This window comes from Pleurodeles waltl, chromosome 2_2, assembly GCF_031143425.1.
Source record: "Pleurodeles waltl isolate 20211129_DDA chromosome 2_2, aPleWal1.hap1.20221129, whole genome shotgun sequence".
Lineage (NCBI taxonomy): Eukaryota > Metazoa > Chordata > Amphibia > Caudata > Salamandridae > Pleurodeles > Pleurodeles waltl.
In genome coordinates this window covers 895,013,344-895,038,461 of record NC_090439.1, presented here as the reverse complement: position 1 = coordinate 895,038,461, position 25,118 = coordinate 895,013,344, and the positions used below count along the sequence as shown (strand labels likewise).

Below are 25,118 nucleotides of genomic sequence, written 5' to 3'. Positions count from 1 at the left end.
ACGTAATCCCACTGCTCAAACAACAAGACTACATGACCGCACTAGACCTAAAGGATGCATACTTCCATATACCGATACATCCTTCACACAGAAAGTACTTAAGGTTTGTATTCCAAGGGGTACATTACCAATTCAAAGTGTTGCCATTCGGGATAAAAACTGCGCCAAGAGTTTTTACAAAATGCCTGGCAGTAGTAGCTGCTCATATCAGAAGGCAGCAAATACATGTGTTTCCGTACCTAGACGATTGGTTAATCAAAACCAACACGCAAGAACGGTGTTCACAACACACAATGTATGTCATAGAAACCCTCCACAAACTAGGTTTCTCACTCAACTACACAAAGTCACACCTTCAGCCGTGTCAAACACAGCAATACTTGGGGGCGACAATCAACACAATAAAAGGTATTGCCACTCCAAGTCCGCAAAGGGTACATGCATTTCACAATGTAATACAGGCCAGGTATCCAAAACAAAAGCTACAAGTCAAGATGGTGATGAAACTACTAGGCATGATGTCCTCATGCATAGCCATTGTCCCAAACGCAAGATTGCACATGCGGCCCTTACAACAGTTCCTAACATCACAATGGTCACAGGCACAGGGTCAACTTCTAGATCTAGTGTTGATAGACCGCCAAACATACACCTCGCTTCAATGGTGGAACAATATAAATTTAAACCAAGGGCGGCCTTTCCAAGACCCAGTGCCTCAATACGTAATAACGACAGATGCCTCCATGATAGGGTGGGGCGCACACCTCAACCAACACAGCATCCAAGGACAATGGGACACTCAGCAGAGACTGTTTCACATAAATCACTTGGAACTACTGGCAGTGTTTCTAGTGTTGAAAGCATTTCAACCTATAATAAGACACAAACACATTCTTGTCAAAACAGACAACATGACAATGATGTATTATCTGAACAAACAAGGAGGAACACACTCAACACAGTTGTGTCTCCTGGCACAAAAAATATGGCATTGGGCGATTCACAACCGCATTCGCCTAATAGCACAGTATATTCCAGGAATTCCGAATCAGTTAGCAGACAATCTCTCTCGAGATCACCAGCAGATCCACGAATGGGAGATGCACCCCCAAATAATAAACACCTACTTCCAAAGATGGGGAACACCACAAATAGACCTATTTGCAACAAAAGAAAACGCAAAAGGCCAAAACTTCGCATCCAGATACCCACAGGATCAGTCTCAGGGCAATGCATTATGGATGAGTTGGTCAGGGATATTTGCATACGCTTTTCCCCCTCTCCCACTCCTTCCATATCTGGTAAACAAAGTGAGTCAAAACAAACTCAAACTCATACTAATAGCACCAACTTGGGCAAGACAACCTTGGTATACAACACTACTAGACCTCTCAGTAGTGCCTCATGTCAAACTACCAAACAGACCAGATCTGTTAACCCAACACAAACAACAGATCAGACACCCAAATCCAACATCCATGAATCTAGCAATTTGGCTCCTGAAGTCTTAGAATTCGGACATCTGGACCTCACACAAGAATGTATGGAGGTCATAAAACAAGCTAGGAAACTAACCACAAGACATTGCTATGCAAATAAATGGAAAAGATTTGTTTATTACTGCCATAATAAACACATACAACCCTTACACGCATCTGCTAAACACATCGTCAGCTATCTACTGCACTTACAAAAGTCAAAGCTAGCTTTTTCATCTATTAAAATTAATCTCACCGCTATTTCAGCTTATCTGCAAGTTACGCATTCAACATCACTATTTAAGATCACAGTCATAAAAGCTTTTATGGAGGGTCTGAAAAGAATTATCCCACCAAGGACGCCACCAGTTCCTTCGTGGAACCTTAACATTGTCTTAACACGACTCATGGGTCCACCGTTTGAACCCATGTACTCATGTGAAATACAATACTTAACATGGAAAGTAGCATTTCTAATTGTCATCACATCTCTAAGAAGAGTAAGTGAGATACAAGCATTTACCATACAAGAACCATTTATTCAAGGGAGGCTGAGGGAAGGGGCGCCGGAGGAAGATGGCTTTCCGCAGGAGGACGAAAAGTTACCCGCTCTTCAGCCAGGAGTTCTTCATCCACAACCACGCCGACATCTGCTTCTGCCTCCTGGTCTGCGTGCTCATCGCGTTGATGTTCGAGGTCACTGCGAAAACTGCCTTTTTATTTATCTTACCTCAATACAACATTAGTGTCCCTGCACCAGATGGTGAATTAGTGTACTATCGCTATGGTATCAAAGATCTGGTGACTATTCTGTTTTATATCATCATTGCACTCATCCTGCATGCCGTGGTTCAGGAGTATGCTTTAGACAAAATCACCCGACGGCTTCACCTCTCCAAAGCCAAGCACAGCAAGTTCAATGAATCAGGGCAGCTTGTAGCCTTTCATCTCAGCTCAATGTTTTGGTGTTTGTATGTAGCAGTAACGGAAGGATATTTATCAAATCCAAAAAGCTTGTGGGAAAACTATCCTCATGCCTATCTCCCTTTCCAGGTGAAGTTTTTCTACCTTTGCCAGCTGGCATATTGGCTCCACGCGCTACCTGAGCTGTACTTTCAGAAGGTGCGAAAGGAGGAAATCCCACGCCACTTGCAGTACATCAGTTTGTACCTGGTGCACATAGCTGGTGCCTACCTTCTAAATTTAACACGTCTGGGGCTGATCTTGCTGCTGCTGCAGAATGTGGCTGAATTCCTTTTCCACGTGGCGCGTCTCTTCTACTTCACAGATGAAAACAACCAAAAATTATTTAACGCCTGGGCAGCGGTTTTCGTACTCACTCGTCTGTTTACCCTCACACTTTCAGTGCTGACCATTGGATTTGGACTGGCCCGGGTGGAGAACAACAGTTTTGATCCTGAAAAGGGAAATTTCAACACTTTGCTTTTTAGACTCTCTGTGCTGTTCCTAATGTGCCTCTCCCAGGCTTGGATGATGTGGCGATTTATTCACTTCCAGTTGCGTCGTTGGAGGGAGTACTGGAACGAACAGGCTGCAAGAAAGAGAGCCACTGTAGCTGCTGCAGCTGTGAGCAAGCATCAGTCTAAACTAATAAAGAGGGACACTGGTTTTGAAAATGGAGTAGTGAAAGCTGAGAATGGAACATCACCTCGACCCAAGAAGTTGAAATCTCCTTAGAAAAAGCCAAAACTTGCCTGGCAGAAATTGGGTGGCCTTTGACGATCAGATCGACTCCAAAGTCCCTTTTTCTGTTCTTTCGAAAACACGACTGGGTGAAATGTGCCTTAAAAAGGATCTTCAGAAGCAAAGTCATAAAGCAATATAAATGTGACAACCACCAACCCTACTGCCTTCAAGACGATTGCAGCTGGTGCAATAAAAACTTTACATTGCCTTTCTGCTCGCTTTTCACTTTGATGCTTTTTTTTTTAAATACAATGCAAATTTTCTTGTTTTGTCAGTGGTTTTTAAAACCAATCTTTCCCATGGGCATAGCACCACAACCCTGCAGTCCCCGGTCTACCCCCTGTCCACAAACCTAAATGGGGGGGAACGTGACAGTGCAATGAAACAAGTGCCTCCTAAAGGAATGGCTTAAATGCTCTGAAGTTGGGGCATATAGCTGCTTTTTCTCAGAGCAAATTTCCTTGCCGTTGAGCTGACTGAGACCTTGCTATTGCGCTTACTGAGCAGGGGTGGCCTGCTTCTGTGCTCGGCTCAACATCCTTCTCTGGAATCCAAGCTCACTAGGAGAACTGAAGAGTTAAACTCATGTTTGGCGCTCAGAATCCCTAGAAAATGAATTTAAGTTGTGCAGAGCTGTTACAGCTGCAGGGTGATAATCAAGACACTATTCATTATGGAGAACACTGGATGTCAACCTTAACAGGACTGTCGTCCAAAGCAGTCAAGTGTTGTACACTATCTTCAATCTTTTTGTCCCGAGGACATCTGCAGTCACATACAAAACTGGGAGCATCAGGCTCTGAACTTGTGTGGTGTCCTGAATCAGGATGTACCCCGTCATTAGGTGAAACTGACCCATACTTGTATGGCGACTTGCTGCAACTACTTCTGGCTGTTGATGTCTTGCGTTGTTGCCTACGTGGAATATTGCTCCAAGTCCGTGTTTCCTGCCTCTCAGACCTCCCCGGATGCTCTTATAGATTCTCCCACGAAACGCAACATATTGACAAACCCATACTGACACATGATTTACAGATGTATCCTGTAATCAGCCTTTAGGTGAGGCATACTGCAGTTTTGTTTGCCAAAGTACATGCTTTTTTCTCTGTTTCAGGAGTAAACCATCAGGAAGGTGAAAAGTACTGTCCTCTCATATAGCAGTGAGAACCCATGTCCATTTGTGCTGCTTGCTGACTTTTCAGATAGTTAGCCTTGCATACTTTGGTCCTTTCCATTTCAAAGTTTTATCAAGGTGCTTTCACATACGTACAAAGCATAACGTAGTTGAGTGTTTCCTACCACTTTACTGAGATGGAACCGAGATCTACACAATTGATTGGAACATTTCTGAAGTCTGCTTTCATGCAACTTCGCCTTCAAGCCATAGATTGTGTACAGGTGTGATACAGTTAATGTCGGGAGAGGTATTTCTGATAATCACATACATTTTTAAAGGGTAAAAAGTAAAGCAAATCATAGGGAGCCCCTAAGCTGTAATCTTTAGGCAAACAAGCTTTTTAAAATAATTGCCTCTCTTCACTTTCCCTGTGTATTTTATGAATCCAGAATTGAAACAGCAATATAGTGAAATAGGAAACCTCGTCCCACTCAGTTGTATAGAGCATACACCTTCCATAGTTCATAAATTTAAAATGCATGTGGATTAATTTCCAGATGCTGTGTATCCTGCTTTACACGTAAACAGCACTCTGAAGGACTCCGCAGCTACATGGCATCAGTACTCAAACCAGTACCAACACCTCGGGGCACATCTGGACAGAGCTCATCTGTGTTAGTAGAGGGAGAATAAACACAATTGTATTTTTTGTATAATGGCAGAGATTACTTTGATGCTTGGCCACTTAGGGTTAAAGACAGATTTACCAATCCTTTCAAACTGTTGCCTTATGGTCTCTCAACAATCCTTGCCAACATGCCTATAATTTCAGTTTCATTTTTATTTGCAGATCAGCACATCTGAATACCAAAGACTATTGGCCAATGCATTAGGTCTGAAGTGTCTGTCTGTCCCTAGATGCACCATGCATGGTGACGCGGGCAAATCAGTTTTCCTGTTGATAGGGAAATGCTACCTCACATACTTCTCTTTCTACATGCTATTCATGGGCCAAAAGGTTGTCATTAGGTGTCACTTTAGTCTGGCCCGTAAGTACAATATTACTTTCAGGACTTGCCGATCTGTGGTAGTCGACAAAACTGTTACGCACTTCATAGTGCCCTGTAATTTCAATACCAGAATGGCTGCCAGTAATCAGCTTGTCACAGGGTTTAGGACAGTAGATACTTTACGTTCCATTTCAGGTTTAAAGATTAGATCAGGCGAATCAGAATCCCTTTAAGTTTTAATGCAGCATGTGATCTTTTATCGTCCCCTTAGTACCTGTGTTTTGTTACGGTTTTCCTCCATGTCCTCAAAAGTTATCTTTCCGGGGCACTGACCAAAGGCATTCTAGTTGTGCACTTGGCTTGGTCTTTCTCAAGTTTGTCTCGCCTACGAATGTTTCAAGGATACTGCAATGTTTGAAGTACCAGACTGTATGTCTGTGCCTGTTGAGGGAAGAGAAGTGTGCCTCAACATATGCAGCATGTGTAGTAGCAAGTGAGGTGCATTTCTAATGCTGACACAGGATGGAGTTGCATCTGTTCGCAAGCTATGTATCAAGAAGCGTTCAGCGGCCTGCAACCCTCGCTTGGTTCTGTGGCCCTGAATTCCCTCAACCTCTGGCATTCAAATTTTCCGGTTGACTGCCTGTGAACCAGGGCCATTAATTCTAAATCCTATTGGAAGGATTTTGTAATAGGATAACAAAACTCAAGACTTACCATATCAGTTCCTCGCTTGCAGCTTTACTGCTCTTGCACAATCTTTTATTTCTCGATTCACAAATTGTACTTTGTACATAAACAAGTGCCTTAAGTTGCCATATATTCTTTTGTACTCTCTGTATGTACTGTATCAATATCTATGTTTGTATGTATTGGGTGTATGTATGGAAAGGATGTATTCCGTACTGCAAACACCTTTGTTGATAGCAAAAGGGACGGCGTGTTGATTTCTACAGGTTTCTATGCCTTTTTGTAAAAGTAGAGTTTTTGTTAATGTAGATTGTAACAAAGTTCTTCCACCCTGTCTCCAGGGCAAAACACCAATATGTATTAATGTCGAGGTGATCCTCAAGCAAGGACATCCTCTAATTGAATACTTCTGTTCCACCGTTCTACCAAATCCCCATTTCTTGTATTTTTCCCCTTTTGATTTTGGTCTTCCACCTATTAAAAAAAATCTGTAACACCTTGTTCCTCTTCCCACTGCCTGCGCGCATATGTACACTTTACATTGTGACATTGTAATAACTGCTCTAAAATTACCACCAATTTTAATACTATGCCACGTTAAGTCTGAGCCAAGAAACTTGATATTGTGGAACTTAGTTTTTACTCAAGAATTGATTCACTTTTGGTGCTTAACATGTTGCCCCTGGGCTGTAGCCCTCAGCTTTATATTCTCGCCATCTAAAACCTCATTGACCCTTCCCACCTCTTCAACTTTTTTGGGTTGTGCAATAACCTTTGTAGAAATTGTTAATATCATACTTTTCCTCATCTCCACACTGTTGGAAGGAATATTAAAGGGCGCTAGACAAGTTATTGTTTGATCTCTCACGTATCACGTTAATTTGCACCTTTTGAAATTTGAACACTGCTTCATACTTCCCGCGTTGTACGGTGTGAGCTATTAGATGAGGGCTACTGATTGGTAGTAGACTTAGCATAGGGCCGAGGGGGTTGACAGGTGTTTTCATTTACTGCATGTTTTGAACTGTTTATTTGTTTGGTGTAGGCTATTTATAGTGAAAGGCATCAAACTTGTCTGTGAGGTAGTATGTTCTGTGAAAAAGGATTTAGCATGCTTACTACAAATTGTATTGATAAAGTTTGAACACCCTCTTTTCTCTGGATTTTTCTCTTTAGATGCCTTGAAGTATTAGTAGCAGAATCTTGGGTATCTATGTAGAGATTCTCACCTGTTAGATGCTTTTAGGGTTTAATGCTGTTCCCAGTCTGTTATACATAACACTAGAGACTTCACAATATAAGGTCTAATGCTTCATGAAGGTTCACCTTGTCCTCTTCTGAAAAAGTTCCCCGCTGGCCCATGGCGGGCTGACTCACTACTAATAGAAGAAGCATGCTCTGTTGGCAAGTGGTTTAGTTCTGCCTCATGTTAACCTGTCTTTTTATAAGTTCTAAGAGACTTTTAGAAAGAGGTGGTCAGTTACCTAATGTTTAGTTGCATGAGAACCCTGAGGTCTGGGGGGTAGTAGTGTTCAACAGTATCACTACCACATTTACTGCCAACAAAAGGGACGTTATGATTGTTAGGGTCTTGTGTATTCTGAAGTCAACTGTGCTTTTCCTGGTCTAGAAGAACGTATTCCGGAATCCCATCCTATGTAAAAGATGTCTTCGCTAAAAGGCCATTATGGCTGAGAGGAGGGGAAGTGCATTATGTTTTATTGTGGCATAGAAAGAAGCTTCTCCTTAGAGATTTTCGCATAAGACGTTGTTTCTTATAGAATATAGCACGGAGAGCCTCACCTCGTGTTAATATATATGTGTCTGTAGAGCTCGCACAAAATTATCCACATACCTCTGGTAGTGTGTGGTGATTGTTCCGTTTGTCGTTGTTGAGCGTACGTTTGACGCCAGATTATTTTATCTAAAATAGTAACGGTTCAGAATCTCTTTTTTTGTAAAGTTTCCAATGTAAGATTTCAATTGTGTGGGGAAATACTTAGTTGATTCAGGGAATCAATGTATATCCTGGCAATGTCAGCAACTTCAGATCAGTTCCCCGACACTCTCAGCCACCCAATGCAACTACAAGCCTGGAGTTAGTTTTTTCATTTACAAACAGTTTATTTTGTGGACCAAACGGAATCCAAAATTGAGGGATAACTGTTTTTCAGTATTTATATTCTATGTAGCTTTTTTGTTGATATTTTATATTTTATGTTTCAAATTGCTTCCCTACAGTTGTGCATTTCTGCCGCTGGAACATGGTCGTTAACGAGAAACCATTTTTTTCTACAACCTTTTGTTACATTATATTTTGTAAAGTGTAAACCAGCAGATACGTTTCAACGAATTGACACATTAAAGGCATAGAAATGTTAAAAAAAAAAAAAAAAAGAACCATTTATTCAAATACACAAGCATAAAGTAGTTTTACGAACAAATCCTAAGTTCTTACCAAAAGTCATATCACGTTCCACTTGAATCAAACAGTAGAACTACCAGTGTTCTTTCCAGAGCCAGATTCTGTAGCTGAAAGAGCACTACATACATTAGACATCAAAAGAGCGTTAATGTACTACATTGACAGAACAAAACAAATTCGAAAAACGAAACAATTGTTCGTTGCTTTCCAAAAACCTCATACAGGAAACCCAATATCCAAACAAGGCATTGCTAGATGGATAGTTAAATGCATTCAAACCTGTTATCTCAAAGCAAAAAGAGAACTGCCTATAACACCAAAGGCACACTCAACTAGAAAGAAAGGTGCTACCATGGCCTTTCTAGGAAACATTCCAATGACTGAAATATGTAAGGCAGCCACATGGTCTACGCCTCATACGTTTACCAAACACTACTGCGTGGATGTGTTAACAGCACAACAAGCCACAGTAGAACAAGCAGTACTACGAACTTTATTTCAAACAACTTCAACTCCTACAGGCTGAACCACCGCTTTTGGGGAGATAACTGCTTACTAGTCTATGCAAAGCATGTGTATCTGCAGCTACACATGTCATCGAACGGAAAATGTCACTTACCCAGTGTACATCTGTTCGTGGCATGAGACGCTGCAGATTCACATGCGCCCACCCGCCTCCCCAGGAGCCTGTAGCCGTTTCGAAGTTGATCTTGAACATTTGTAAATTTGTAAATATATCACTTTAACCCCTTTGCTGCCAGGCCTTTTCCCCCCTCCTGTGCCAGGCCTTTTCTTGCCTATTTGGGGCAGTTCGCGCTTAGGCCCTCATAACTTTTTGTCCACATAAGCTAACCAAGCCAAATTTACGTCCTTTTTTTCCAACATCCTAGGGATTCTAGAGGTACCCAGACTTTGTGGGTTCCCCTGAAGGAGGCCAAGAAATTAGCCAAAATACAGTGAAAATTTTGTGTTTTTTTAAAAAAAATTGGAAAAAGTGGCTGCAGAAGAAGGCTTGTGGTTTTTCCCCTGAAAATGGCATCAACAAAGGGTTTGCGGTGCTAAACTCAGCAGCTTCCCAGCTTTCAGGGACAGGCAGACTTGAATCAGAAAACCCAATTTTTCATCAAAATTTTGGCATTTTACGGGGACATACCCCATTTTTGCAATTTATTTGTGCTTTCAGCCTCCTTCCAGTCAGTGACAGAAATGGGCATGAAACCAATGCTGGATCCCAGAAACCTAAACATTTCTGAAAAGTAGACAAAATTCTGAATTCAGCAAGGGGTCATTTGTGTAGATCCTACAAGGGTTTCCTACAGAGAATAAAAACTGAAAAAGAAAAATATTGAAATTGAGGTGAAAAAAACATCAAGTTTTCTCTACGTTTTACTCTGTAACTTTTCCCTGCAATGTCAGATAATCGAAAGCAATATACTGTTACGTCTGCTGGACTCCTCTGGTTGCGGGGATATATAGGGCTTGTAGGTTCAACAAGAACCCAAGGAACCCAGAGCCAATAAATGAGCTGCACCCTGCAATGCGTTTTCATTCTATACCCAGTATACAGCAATTAATTTGCTGAAATATAGAGAGTAAAAAATAGCTATCAAGAAAACCTTTGTTTTTCCAAAAAGGGCACAAGATAAGGTGTTGAGGAGCAGTGGTTATTTGCACATCTCTGAATTCCGGGGTGACCATACTAGCATGTGAATTACAGGGCATTTCTCAAATAGATGTATTTTTTACACACACTCCTATATTTGGAAGGAAAAAATGTAGAGAAAGACAAGGGGCAATAACACTTGTTTCGCTAATCTATGTTCCCCCAAGTCTCCCGATAAAAATGATACCTCACTTGTGTGGATAGGCCTAGCGCCCGCGACAGGAAACGCCCCAAAGCGCAACGTGGACACATCCAAATTTTTTAAAGAAAACAGAAGTGTTTTTTGCAAAGTGCCTACCTGTAGATTTTGCATGCAAAAAAGAGAACTCCTAAGAAAGGAGTGGGTCCAGTGCACTAGCTCCCTGTATAAATTGCCTTAATGAGATAACTAGGGGGACTGAACCGGAGGACATTGGACCCTAATCCTCCTAAAGTAACACGTATATATACTAATAGTGGAAAAGTCCCTCTAAAACAATGTTGACATATTTATCATAAGCGAAATGATTAAAGAATTCCAACGTTAGTAGTAATGAAACATGAGTCCGAAATAGCACATTAAGATATCCGACCAAATAGACAAGGTAAATCCGTAGTAACAGCACTAAGACGTCAAGCTGATCTTCATGAATCCTAATTTATTCAAAGTTTATAACATCGGTGATGAATCCATTACATTGATTTGGGAGCGTCACCCAAACATCATTAGTGAGTCAGAAGCAACAGCACAGAAACATCAGCCAACACGTGTTTCGCCCCTAGCGGCACGTAAGCCGGGGCTTTCTCAAGGCTGGAAGAAAGATAGAACAAAATCCAACTGAGGATGATGTACATAAAAAATACATAACTCAAAAGTGCATCTCATATAGAAAAGTAAAAAATTCCAGTGAATAGGCGTAGTCATTGTTATTCTTGTGGTCCCAGAAAGAACATTCTTATGGAAACAAAGAGTGAAACGGCGCAAACAAGTAGGAGCCAGAATATACCAAGATGAGATGAAAGGAAAAAACCAATGTGCACATTACTTGTTAGTATTAAGCAAGCCGTTATTGTGAAAAGTATTATAAATTCGAGCGAAAGGAGGAGAAAATGAATATGTAGAACAGAGAACGAACATGCAAGAAAGAGTCAAGCCCCTGTGAATGTGAGACCCTATGAGAAAATACATAAGAACATAGGAATACGGAAATTATAATCTATTGGAATCATTTAGAAATGAAGTTAAAAGTGAACACTAATGTGAAACTATAATATAAGTGGTTGGAAAATACCAACTGTAAAAAGATAAACCATTGGCTATGAAAGAAATAAGTGAGACAAAAGATTATTGTATCAGGAAAGGACCCGAAGCAAGACTTGAGAAAATGAACTAACTGGAATCTGAGAGGAGCCACAAATTTCCTTCCACCAGCTCCCCTAAGTCTCTCGATAAAAATGGTACCTCACTTCTGTGGGTAGGCCTAGCGGCCACGAAAGGAAATGGCCCACAACATATTTTTTCACAGAAAACAGAGGTGTTTTTCGCAAAGTGCCTACCTGTGGAGTTTGGCCTCTAGCTCAGCCGGCGGAAATTAGCACCCCCCCCCCCCCCCGAGCGACCCTTGCCTATGGGGTCGCTCCACCTGCGTGACATTGGCGCCAAAAAACTAATCCCCGGTGCCTAGTGGTTCTTGGTCCCTTGGGGGCAGATTGACATAAAATCGACCAATCTGCCCCCAGGGGGTGGCAGAAATGGCCTAAAATAAATTTGCCCCCCCCCCGATCGACCCTTGCCTGATGGGTCGCTCCCCATCTCTTAAAAAAAAAAAAAAAACACAAAAACAAAATTTGCCCTGGCGCCTAGCCTGGCCTAAAATAAATTTTCCCCCGAGCGACCCTTGCCTATGGGGTCGCTCCCCCTGTGTGACATTGGTGCCAAAAAACAGATCCCCGGTGCCTAGTGGTTTCTGCCCCCTTGGGGGCAGATTGACCTAAAATCGCCCAATCTGCCCCCAAGGGGGGCAGAAATGGCCTAAATACAATTTGCCCCCCCAGGGGAGCGACCCTTGCCTGATGGGTCGCTCCCCATCTCTAAAAAAAAAAACAAACAAAAAAAAAAATTGCCCTGACGCCTAGAGGTTTCTGCCCCCCCTGGGGGCAGATAAAGGCCTAAAATAAATTTGCCCCCCCCCCCCCCCCCCGGGAGCGACCCTTGCCTAAGGGGTCGCTCCCCTTGCGTGAAATTCACGCAAAGAAAAAACTCCCTGGTGTCTAGTGGTTTGCCTCATCAAAATAGGCCAATCTGCCTCCAAGGGGGGCAGAAACGGCCTAATTATAATTTGCCCCCTAGGGGAGCGACCCTTGCCTAAGGGGTCGCTCCCCACCTAAAAAAAAAAAAAAAAAAACATAACAAAAAAAAAAAAAAGAAATGATCCCTGGTGCCTAGAGGTTTCTGCCCCCAGGGGGGGCAGAAAAGGCCTTCCTGAAAAATGCCCCCCCCCCCTGGGAGCAACCCTTGCCCAAGGGGTCGCTCCATTATGTCACTTTGTAAAATAAAATAAAAAATCCCTGGTGTCTAGTGGGGTTTCAAAAGCCAGATTGCAAGCAATCCGGCTTTTGAAACCCTGGGAGAGACTTCAAAGGGAATGAAATACATGCCCTTCCCTTTGAAGCCCCTCCGGGCCTCCCCCAGTGATTGAAAGAGAAATGCTTTGCATTTCTCTTTCAATCGTGCTGGAAGCAGAGCTTCCAGCGTGATGGGGGAGGCCCCTGTGACAAATCAGCACGCAGTCGCGCACTGACGTCACGGGGGATGTGGGGGTCTGGGTTGGAAGGGGAAGGTCTTCCCCTTCCATCCCCGCCTTGGGGGGGAGGGGGGTGCACGGGGGGCGCGCTAGCGCTCCCCCAAGTTCCCCTGTGCCTTGGACGAGGTCACCTCGTCCAAGGCACAGAAGCGGTTAAACCACATTATGTACATACATATTTACTCCATTGCATGGGCACTATTACTATAATACACAACTCCTACCTCACCCTCTGCGGGGAAAACAATCTAAGATGGAGTCGACGCCCATGCGCAATGGAGCCGAAAGGGGAGGAGTCCCTCGATCTCGTGACTCGAAAAGACTTCTTTGAAGAAAAACAACTTGTAACACTCCAAGCCCAACACTAGATGGCGGGATGTGCAAAGCATGTGAATCTGCAGCGTCTCATGCCACGAACAGATGTACACTGGGTAAGTGACATTTTCCATATATATATATGTGTGTGTGTGTGTGTGTGTGTGTATATATATATATATATATATATATATATACACAGTCCAGTAGGCCTGCTGTTTGTAAATATGACACTTTGAAATGAAAGGAAATTAAAATGAAGAGTTAACTTGATCATTGTGATGACCTTTCACTTGAATTTTCTCCCATTTCAGAAACATTTGGTTCTCATGCTCCAATATTGAGATGACAAGGACTTTCATTTTAGAGTTAGATACCTCAGTGCTTCAGTTTATCACCTCTGTGCCCCCTCCTGGGTCATAAATCCGACTCCAGCACTGCTCGTTTTCTGCCCTGCTCTCTGCAACCCGATGATAATACTCTAAAATAAACACAGCCTTCCCATAACTTTAAAAGGAAAATGTGACCCTTGCTTAGATAAAAAATAAACCCAAGGCTGCAAGCTACTTTAAAGGTGTCTAGGAACTACTGATAGCTCCTGATCAACTGGTTGGAGACACCTGCTCTAGACATCCAAATACCGCACAATTAGAAGGGAAAAGAAAGGGCAAATGCACCATTCAGATAGGGAAAGTGCCCTAGCGAAATAATATACCTAGAGACTGATATTTATCTTACCAACGAACAGCATAGACTGATATTTATCTTACCAACGAACAGCAGACAAATGGGATATCAACACGTCCGTACTGAGTTAGTGTTTAAATTATATGGTGATTTGCTTTGAAGGTCAGTAAAGAGCAGTGTGTGTATAACATTGCCTCATATTATGCAGAACCATTTAAAACACTACAAATCCAGATACTAGAAATACTCCCATACCTGCAACAATGGTGCCACTTTCTTGTCACTGTGATTAGGAACTCAAGTCTTATGTTTTCTCTTCTGTTTTTTTCTGTCTTTTTATATGCACATTTGGCATGTGCTATTTCGCTGGCTACCTCATCTATTTTTTTCATCAGCACTGACCATTGTCATAAAACAATTATAAACAATATTGCATTTGGCTGATTTGGTTGCATGTCTCTTTAGGGGCGAGGAATAAGCGGAAACCAGGGCAGACATGCTTCCTGGTGCAGGTTGACGATCTTTGGGAGCTATCACAAGTAAAACTCAATGGTGTCCTGAGGGGATCACTGGGACCTGCGTAGTGCTCAGGGGAACTGGGTCTGAGGGCAAGACTGACAACAGTAAAGCTGGTGTAGCACATGTGAGTGAAGGGGTGGAACGAATGTGCAGCAATGGCAGCTGAGTGGAGTGAATTCTCCAGGGCCCTGGAGGTAGGTGGGGAATGCAGAATGAAGCCCAAAGCCTTGTATTGTTTTGAGCCTGGGTTGAGGACAATTCAGTAGACCTTACTGAGTGGCTCTGCCAAGAACAATAAACGTGTGATAAGTCAGCCGTCTTTGACAGGACTTCATGTAGCCTTAACAATCAGTGGAATAAACACACTTTCTCAGTTATTCTCTAATAGAGGATGTTTAAGCTTCACAGCATTGTAAAAGTGTTTCCTATCACATGTGGGCGAAGGAAATATGATATCCTATCTAGGGATGAACATGGGCTGTATTACTGCAGCACTGGTGCAAAAGAGAGTCAGTCGTCCTTCCTTGCAATCCTCATTCATCTCTTGAGATCCAATATCTATATCTCTTCCTGGGACCTATAATGTAAAAAAAAAAAAGTTACAGACAAGGATCTGGGGCAGTATTATACATACTGTGCACTCCCCCAGTGCACCTTTAACTGGCTGCCTTGGGCGCTGATTGGAAAAATGTGCCCTTTTACTACGAATATAATGCAGATGTAAAAAGATGCCTGCCCTGGGGATAGCACATTTGTGTAAGATGGACCAGCTGTTTAAAGCTACCTGTCCACCCTTTGCTTGAGGTGGTGGCCACTGCAGGGGATGCCTGGTTGATCTTTAACCCACGAGCATGTCCCTCTAGGTGGGTGCAGTAAGTGAGGGATCCTGCCTAAAGGAAGATGCTTGTGGTTCCTCCAGATATCCCTGCAGTAGGAACACCTCATTGGTTTTAATCAAGTGGACTGTTCCAGGACTGTGTACAGACCGGTGCAGTGTGGCCTATGTCTGAAGCTGCCCTTGGACTTTTAATGGAGGGCAGTCCAACACAGTGAACCAAAACCAATAAGAGCTTTTCTTTTGGCTTTTCTCCAGGAAGCAATGTGACTGGATATTTGGAAAGTAAATGGATGAAGCTAAAGTTGTGTTGCGTTTCTCTTCCCATCCTGTCCCCTTTTCGAAAGACATTAGTTTATGAAGTTGGTATTTTAACAATTATTATAAGGAGGAGTAAAAAAAAGAAAATGAGACGTGTGTGTGAAGGAATAATCCTATTGTGATAGCGAGTTGTTTACAAATGCCACAAAGACATTTTCCCTGTTTTTGTGGTGTCCCTTTTACTAATATTGAATAAAAACTACATACATCTCAGTTCACCTTTCAAAGTGAACAAATAAACAGATCGTTTTAAGCTTACACTGCAATATTACTCAATTGACTCATAATTATGCTAATATTGTGTGGTTTACACTTATTTGTTTTAGATTTACACCCTAACAGGAGATATTTTGTTTGTAGGGATTTGTTCCAGGCTTGTTTGGGACCTCACATGGCGCGTTACAGTTCATGGCATATGAAGAGTTGAAAGTCGAGTACAACAAATATAGAAAAGAGCATCCGGATGCAAAACTGGTGAGAAGTTCTCTAAATGCTGTTTGTCCTATTAATAGCTGCCCAGCACCTACCCAGTCACCAATTAAAAGTGCACACATTTGCTTGAGCTGGTGAGTGATGAGGCTGTACACAAAGTATATTGTGGAAACCACTGCTCCTTTCAAGTCATGAATATCGGCTCCCACAACAGATGGTTGTCTCTAGAATCCCCAGGTTGCCCTGTATGTAGTTTCTATTCAGGAGCCTGCTCAAACATTGGCTGCTGAAGTGGCTTTACAAAACACAAATAAACAAGAGATAACTCTCCAGTTGAAATGTTTCCACTTATTAGACATGTTCATGTCATGGTACTCACTGCCTGCTGGGACATTAACAGGACTGTTAGTGGTCTGAAAGCAGGCTACAGATCACTGCAAACTTGACTCTTATATAACAGAACTAATGGTGCCTGTGGGAGCGCACACCTTTGGACATCAGGCCTCTGGCCTCCTGTTGTAAGCCTGTGAGAGTTGTTAATAAGATGGAATTGCCCTCAAGCAAAATGGCATGGGACCTAAGAAAGCACTGGCGTTCACCATTGGTGTATGTGTGTATATTCACACACATACTCCAGCAAAATAACTTTTGCATAGAAGTTGCTGGCACAATTGATTGCCAATGTTGTGAGAAGCGTGTCACATGCATAGAGTGAGTAACAAAAAGAACAATGAAAGTTCAAAATCTATACGGGCTTGACACTGTTTCTGTTCTTCGACTCTAGAGAACTGGGTCACAGAGATGACTCTTTTAGAGACAAAGGACAGTCCAAGAATGACAGGAGTGTTAACATTTAGACCTCCAGAAGATGCTGTCACATTTTTAGGTAATAACACGAAAAGAGAACAGGAGGGCCCTTACATTCAGCCTTCCTTTCCTTCTCACTAAGAGACCCATGAGTGCTCCTTGGATGGGCACTATGAGTTAACCCCTCCCTAATAACAGATTCATGCCCAGATCCCATGAAATCTGCTTCTTCTGCTCTACTCTTACAAAAAGTTTGAGATGAAAAAGCTTGGCATTTGTTTTGGTTTTCAAGAGCTAACAGAGGTTCTTAGCCATGACTTTTTTTGTTTTGAATCTGTTTTTTTTTTCCCACACTTCAAAGATGAGCGAGTCACAGCAGTTATCATGTTAGATAAGAAATCAGTGAAAATACATACGTTTGTTTGATTGTCGTGGGAAAATAATACTTATCTTTGTACGGATATGATGGTCACTGATCGAATACATTCAGCAAGATGCACCATAGCTGTAACATGGTAGGATGTTAGGCAATGTTATACATGAAATGTGTTAATTGTTCAATTAGTGTCCTCCTGAGTGGGTTTTAGTGCATACAGAGTGCTATTGTTTCATGAAAGTTGTCACAAATATCACCGTGGAGTATAGACAAATGCAATAAACAGTATCATTTTACATTGATGTCTGGAAGCAAGAAAGAAGAAAAGGGACAAAACATGAACAACTCTAAACTGTGTTAATAGGAAACTGCAGTCGCGACTCGTGGGTGTTAGAGGGTGGGGCGGTGTGCAGGGGGGTGGTGAAGGGTGTTGATGTTGGGAATTGTAATACAATTAAAAAATAATAATAAATAAACTCACCTGCACGCCGTGCTCCTCAGTCTTCTGCTGCAGGCACAGGCTCACAGGCTCACAGCCTGCCCAGCGGCCTATCCTGATGCTGCTCAAGGCAGCATCAGAATTGGCTTGCGCTCCCAGGCATACTGAAAGCTGTGAGCTGGAGCGAGCCTACGGTGCATGTGTGTTTGGCCTGCCAAAGGCGGCCGGCCAAACAAAGTTTATTATGGTTTTCTTTTAAAGATTTTGCAGCTGCCACTGCTGGCGGGCAGAGTGACGCTCCACTGTCCTAAAGGAGGAGCTGCCCTTGGGAAACTGACAATTTCTCATAGTGTTCCACCAGCATCAGTCCTATTATGGATTCCCATGGTATAGCTACTTTTGGCAATGTAGCACACTTTGTGCCTGTACGAATTCAGGGTATCATAAGTGCTGGCATGGGGTAATCTTCCTTTCAGAGGTTCTTAGCCATGATAATGCATGTAGTCCATCCCCAGGCCAAATTTCTTCCTACTCTGGACCGTTTGAATTGCCTGACACTTTTAGTTGTGGCATATGGCCCCTAGAATTGTTCTTCTAGAGAGTCCTCCTTCTCTTTGCTCCCATCTCTTGATTTATGTATAATAAGAGCTGAGGCGTCTGGATGTTTCTGTCTCTAAATATCCTCTTCATGCTGCTCCAGAAACTCCAAACGTCTGCAATCACTTATGTGTTCATGTTCTGTTGCATTTAGTGCTATTCCCATGGCTCAAAAACCATCTTCAGCTCCATTTTGGACACAAGGGTGGCTTTTGTGCAAAGTAAATAGCACAAATGCTGTGTTGCGCTTTTCATGTAATGCCACATAGTCTCACATGATTTTGATTACAGCTCCAGGTTTGAAGCCCAGCGTCAGCTCTGCATCCTGTTTCTGGCCAAACTATTTAATCTCCCTAAGCCTTAAAAATAATAACCTTGTGTAATGTAATCTGGTGCTCTAATGCCCATGGGCCAAGTTTGCTCTAAATAAAAATGTGTTTTTTAAAACTGCAAAAAAAGAAAAAAAAAGGTCTGGTCAGAATTCATATCCTTTCATGACTAGGGTTCAACCTATGTCATGCAGTACAATCACAAAGTTTCTACCAGTTGTTGAAAAATAACTCCCTCCTGTACCTCTACACAGGCAGGAATAATTAAGGAGTCTGAAGATCATATTGGATTCTTACTATGATGTAAAAAAAGGTCTTCAACCTGCCCAACATGTTGAAGATGAAGCGCATAACTTGCTACCAGCTCATTATACCGAGTTGGCTAATATCACAATTTACAGAATGCCAGTGGCCTAGATACCTCTCCAAAATCTGTCCTTGAAACCCCTTGAGGACCTCCAACCAAAGAAAGTACTTTTTTGTCTCTTGTGGATATGAAGTTAAAGGTTAAATCCATTGTTTTGAACTACTGGGGAAATGCCCCATTGCTAAGCGCCATAGACTGCCTCTTTTTGATACTGCATCTTACTCCAGAAGAGCCTTGTGGTACAAGTCTCCACTTGCAAGGTGAATCCTAACTTCTTCCCTGCCCCTTGTCTGCACAGGTAATTCAAAAGAATTAACACAATGAGCAGGAATGTTTTTTTTTTTTCCTTTGTCATTCTTTATAATCTGTATATTTTCTCAAAGCCAACAGGGTTGTCAACTCCAGCATTGAAGGGGATCCCAAAACCGACCTCGCCACGAAGTCCGCATTAGCATGGAAGGCCTCGATGTCAGACAATATTGACACCAAAAGTGTCATTGACAGCTGGTTCTGACGACTCGGAGCAGCCTGTTCTTCATTGCCAGCAAGAAGAATTGGATGCTTGCAAAAAGCGGCCTTTCATCCACCCACAAACTGGGAAAATCTCCACTAAGCTGCCACTGAAGTTGCAGAAGACTCTGCTGAGGAAGTTGTCGTTTGTAGTGCAAATTGCCTTGGAAACCACATCTCTGCCAAGACACAAAAACAGTTGCACTAGCCCCTTCTATGCATGACCTCTCCTTCGCCACGTCCTCCTCCATCACTGCCACCACCTTATGTGCTACCTCCTCTAGCTTCATTGGATTCACCATGCTCTTCCTGTGAGGAGGGCAGTCCATTGTATCCAGTGGAACTTACAATGCCCCCTGTGATCCTGAACCCAGGGATGACCAGTGGGAGGACTACGATGTCGATCTCTGTTGACCCTGATCTGTACCCAGCAAAACCTTCCCCATCTGATGACACTACCTCATACCACAAGGTTATATAGAGGCTGGTTACTTTCAACAATAGATATGCACGTCGTCCAGGAAGACAGTGACTTCCTGCTCAAAACCTTTTCAAAGACCCAGCGCACTCTCCAGTTCCTCCACATGCTGAAAGGAATGCTCAAGACAGCGCCCGATATCTTCAAAGATCCAGTCCAGACTTGGGTCATCACATCTAGGATCAACAAAAAATACAAACCCTCACCCATTGACTTTCCCTACATCTGTGGCTACATTCCACCAAACTCCCTTGTGGTCCACATGGCGCAGAAACACCCCAAGCTCCAGGGTACATGGGTTATTCAAGAGGAGGTTACAGAGGTAACAACACTAGAGGGAGAACTCCTTTTAGTCCGCCCTCTCCCGATCACACTACACATGTCTTGGGAAAGTCTATAGGGGTTTCTCCTGCACTAGGAAGAGTTCCCTTTTGACCATTGGGTCCTCTCCATCATAAAACACTGTTAGTACCTGGAGCTCACTACAATCCCACCACACATCTCATCCTGCTAACAACCTCTCCGCAGGACACCAGCTCTTCCAGAAGAGGTTCAGGTGCTTATCCTCAAAGGGGCAATAGAACCAGTACCATTGCGACATCATGGCAAGGCGGTGTATTCCCTGTACTTTCTTATCCCAACAAAGGACGGGTTTCTAAGGCCAATACTCTACCTGAGACCCCTCAACAAGTACATCCTCACATAAAATATCCACACGGTCACTCTGCAGGATTTCATCCCACTGCTGCAGTAAGGAGACTTCATGACTGCTCTCAGTCTAAAGGAGGCCTACTTTCACATACCCATACATCCAGCCTGAGTGATTACCAGTGACTGAGATTAATTCAAATGTTCCATCCATCACTGCAGCTTTCTTTTTCTTTCTCGCTTGGATTTTGCAGAGAATCTCGGTAGAGATCCATTCCTTATGCTGGTGTTTCTTGGGGCCCAGTACCTCCTGGCAGGTTGATGTCACTGTTTATCTTCTCCCACCTACTATTTACTGGGTCTCTATCATACTCTAGTTCCCGCAGGACACTTGTTACTGAGGGTGACTGAGCATTCACTCCGTTTCTGTGCATTTTTGAGGAAGGTGGTGTTATATCGCTGCTGCAGGTTTGTCCATTCCACCCATGCTTTCTTCAGCTTTAGCCTGGCCACGACAAGATGATGGTCTGATGCCACGTACGCTCCTCATCACTTTCATATCCTGCAAGGATTCCAGAACTTCTTGGCAATGCAGATATGGTCGATCTGATTCTCTGTTGAATGGTCTGGTGACACCCAGGTTGGCTTGTGTAGTCTTTTGTATGGGAATGCACTACTGCCTATCACAAGACTGGTCAGGGCACAGAGATCTGCGAGCATTTCACCATTCTCGTTCATGTTGCCAAGGCCATGGTTGCCCATGCCCAGTGTTGTTGCTTTCAGACTTGCCATTGAGGGGCCCCCCCATCAGTATGATCATGTTTCTCTCAAGGCATTTCTCCAGGATGGACTGGAGTCTGTTGTAAAACTGTTCTTTTTCCCCTTCTTTGATGCCATTTGTAGGTGCATAGCACTGGATAACATTCATGTTGATCCTCTTTTTCTTTGTGCGGAAGGTCACTGGGTTGATTCTGGGATCGTCTGTTTCCCATCCAATCAGAGCTCTGTTGTCTGCTGGTGTTAGCATCCGTCCTACTCCCTGAATATGTAGGGCGCTGCCTTCGTCGTGTCCAGAATAAGACAGTATTCCTCCTGGAGCCAGTCTTTTCTGCCTGGACAGTGTCCATCTGGTCTGGCTGATGCCAAGCTGGGCAAGGTTGTCTTTTTTCATCTCCACTGCCACTTTGGTTATCTTGCCTGTCTCGTACATGGTCCTCACATTCCATGTCCTGATGGTGATGGTTTTGGTTAAAAGCAGGTGGGTCACCTTTGGGCTTCCAGTGATCTGTATTTCACCACAAGACGTCATAGGTCTTCATGAAGGAGAGTGCTCTCTCCCCAAGGCCAGGATGTATTTTGGTTGATGTTACTGTACCAATTTCTTTTTTTTAACATGGTGGAGTAGCTAGAGCTATGCATACCCCACTTCCTTTCGCAGATGGGCAAAAGCTCAAGACGAATACACCAAAACCAACAAGGAAGCATAGAGAAGCTTAAGAGCAGATAAGTGAAGATTCATCAATGGTCTTGCACACTAGTCCAGGAAGAAGCAAGCCATGGAAACTTGAAAGAACTTTACAACATAATAAGGAAACTCTCTGGCAAATCCAACAAGCCAGAAAGATCTTTTAAAGGCAAAGCTGGGAAGACAATCCTGGTTAATGCAGACCAACAGAGAAGAGGGGTGGAGTACTTTGAAGGACCGCTGAAGCAGCCCGTGCCACAGTCGCCACCCATCATACAGCCATCTGAGAAGGACTCAGCAGATCAGCTAAGGAAGAAAAGCAACAAGCCATCAAACATCTGAGAAATGGGAAGGCAGCAGGACCTGACAACATTCCTGCAGAGGCACTGAAGGCAGACATTGAAACTTCAGTGGATATGCTGTACACCATGTTTGGAAGGATCTGAGAAAAGGAAAAGGTTCCATCAGACTGGAAGGAGAGATATCTCATCAAGATCCCCAAGCAAGGTGACCAGAGAAACTATGCTAACTACAGAGGGATAACTCTTCTATCAGCCCCAGGCAAAGTGTTCAACAGAGTCATCCTGAACAGATTGAAGGAACAAGTTGACACTCGGCTGCAAGACTAGCAAGCTGATTTCCACAAAAATAGATCCTGCATAGACCAGATTTCAACACTGTGCCTTATCATTGAGGAGTCAGTGGAATGAAACTCCCCGCTTCTATATCAACTTCATCCATATGAGAAGACATTCAATAGTGTGAACAGTTTGGAAATTCCTCTGCCATTACGGTGTGTCAGATAAACTTGTAAGAAAAATCAGGAACTCTGAAGGATCACCAGGAATGACCTATAAGATAGTCCATGGAGGACAACTCACGGAAGCCTTCAAAGTGAGCACCGATGTCTTACATGGTTGCTTGCTTTTGCCTTTTCTCTTATTGCTGGTTATAGACTGGATCACCAAGACATCCACAGCAAGGACAAGAAATGGTATCCAGTAGACACCGCGGACGCAGATTGACGACTTAAACTTTGCAGACAACCTGGCCATACTCTCCCATACTCGTCTGCAGATGCAAAAGAAGACCAACAATGTGGCAGCCACATCAGCACAACTTGGACTGCACATCCACAGGGGAGAAACCAAGATTCTGAATGCTAACAGCCAGCACAACTCCAGTCATACTTGCAGGCTATGCACTGAAAGAGGTTGACGTCTTCACCTTCTTGGGAAGTTTCACAGGCAAGCAGGGCAGCACGGATGCCAATTTCAATGCAAGAATCAGCAAAGCAAGGGCTGCCTTTATTCAGCTAAAAAACATCTGAAGTGCCAAAGACCTAAAGCTGCAAAACAAGAATAGGCTTTTTAACACCAACATAAAATCGCTCCTTCTGTACGGAGCAGAAACTTGGAGGGCAACAGTGACCACCACCAATAAAGTCCAGACCTTCATCAGCATCAATGACCTAAAGCAGCAGAATTTCTAATTGGCCAAACACCCATCAGCAACAACGACCTGTAGCAGCAGAATTGGCAATTTCCTGCTCATGAAGAAAGCATGAAAAGACTCTGAGCCTCGGTAGGTCACAACCTCTGCACCACCAGTACGGCCCTAACCTGAAAGGGAAAAGAAGAATGCCAAGAAACACCTGGTGACGAGACCTTGAGGCTTGACTGCAAGGAGATGGGTTACATGTGAAGTGCGATTGCAGAAAACCTAAGGACAGAGGTGGCTGGAGATTCCTGGTTAATGGCCTATACCCCAGGAGGGATATAGGGCCGAAGTTAGTAAATGATGTGGCCTGAGTGATTACCAATGGCTGAGATTAATTCAAGCATTCCATCCATCACTTTTGTGCATACTTTAGTTCATCTCAGAAGGAACGTCATTACCTAGCTGATTAAGAGTGCTAGCAGACATCAGTGTCTATGGACTATGTCCTTTCTTCAGAGGCTAGACTTCATTATAAATACCAACGAGTTCCACCTTCAGACCCTTCAGATTCAACCCTTTCTGAGAGCTGCACTTCATACAGTTACTGGCAAGGCTTACCCCAGTCAGGCAAGAGTGCATGCAGTCCAGCAGTTATGCTTTTTTTTCAGCCGAATTGTCAGTTGACATTCAGAACAGTTATGCACATTCTTGGAATGATGGTCTCAAGCATAGCCATAGTTCACCACGTAAGGCTTCACATGTGTCTGATTCAACATTGCCTGTCAGCACAGTAGTCAGAAGTGGAGTGTCACTGTAAGGAGGTAGTGTTGATTCAAGCCATCGCTCTCTGCAGTGGTGGAACCAACAGCAATCTGTTACAGGACCGCCCTCCATAGACCCTGTTCCGCAGGTGACCATCACTGAGGATGCTTCGGTCTCTGGGTGGAGAGCAGAACTTCAGCAACTGACTATTCAGGGCATGTAGCCACCGCAACAAAGTGGTGTCCACATCCATTACCGCAAACCCCTGGCCATGGAGCTTGCTCTCAAAGCTTTCTTTCACCAGGTTCAGCATGAAGTGATGTTGACAAAAAAAGACAACATGCCCTTCATGTATTCTCTGCAAAAGCAATGCAGCACACACTTACCACAGCTGTTGGTGTTTGCACAAAGCATTTGGCACTGGTGCTCCACCACCGAATAAATCTGCTGATGGGAGTATCTTCTGGCAGTAGACAACTATTTTGAAGACCTCCTCAGCAGGATGCAGCAACAAGTCCATGAGTATACTCCACCCACAAGACCTACTTCCATACTTCTTCTGTTTGGTTGAGGGAGGGGTATGGAGCATAGACGTATGGCAGAGATTGACCTCTTCACCACCACCCAAAATACCAAAGCTTCACTTCCAGATCCAGAAGCTTTTTCAAACGTCCTGCACTATCATCATGGTGGACTCCACCCTTAAGTCCTACTCCAGTACTTCTGCTGTTTGATGGGAGCAGGAAATGGATGGCAGGGATCGACCTCTTCACCACCACCCAAAATGGCAAACCTTTTTTTTCCCAGGTCCAGAACCTTTGGAAAATGTCCTGCACTGTCATCCTGGTCGTGCCCAATGTGGCCAGACAACCCTGGTTCTTGGCAGTTCTAGATATGTCTGTGGTGCTCAATGAGTAG

The 25,118-nt window shown here is 43.4% G+C and overlaps 2 protein-coding genes across 2 annotated transcripts in view; both read left to right on the top strand.

The window, feature by feature from the left end:
• Positions 1-25,118, top strand: part of SLC25A32 (solute carrier family 25 member 32) — a 121,336-nt gene that overhangs the window by 57,970 nt on the left and 38,248 nt on the right. Inside the window, exon 5 of the mRNA XM_069220598.1 lies at positions 15,911-16,024. Coding sequence (XP_069076699.1) covers positions 15,911-16,024 — 114 coding nt within the window. The remainder of the gene's footprint in view (positions 1-15,910; positions 16,025-25,118) is intronic.
• Positions 2,031-7,492, top strand: LOC138282736 (translocating chain-associated membrane protein 2-like). The gene has a single exon (XM_069220595.1). The coding sequence runs from the start codon at positions 2,055-2,057 to the stop codon at positions 3,174-3,176; it is 1,122 nt and encodes a 373-aa protein (XP_069076696.1). The 5' UTR covers positions 2,031-2,054; the 3' UTR covers positions 3,177-7,492.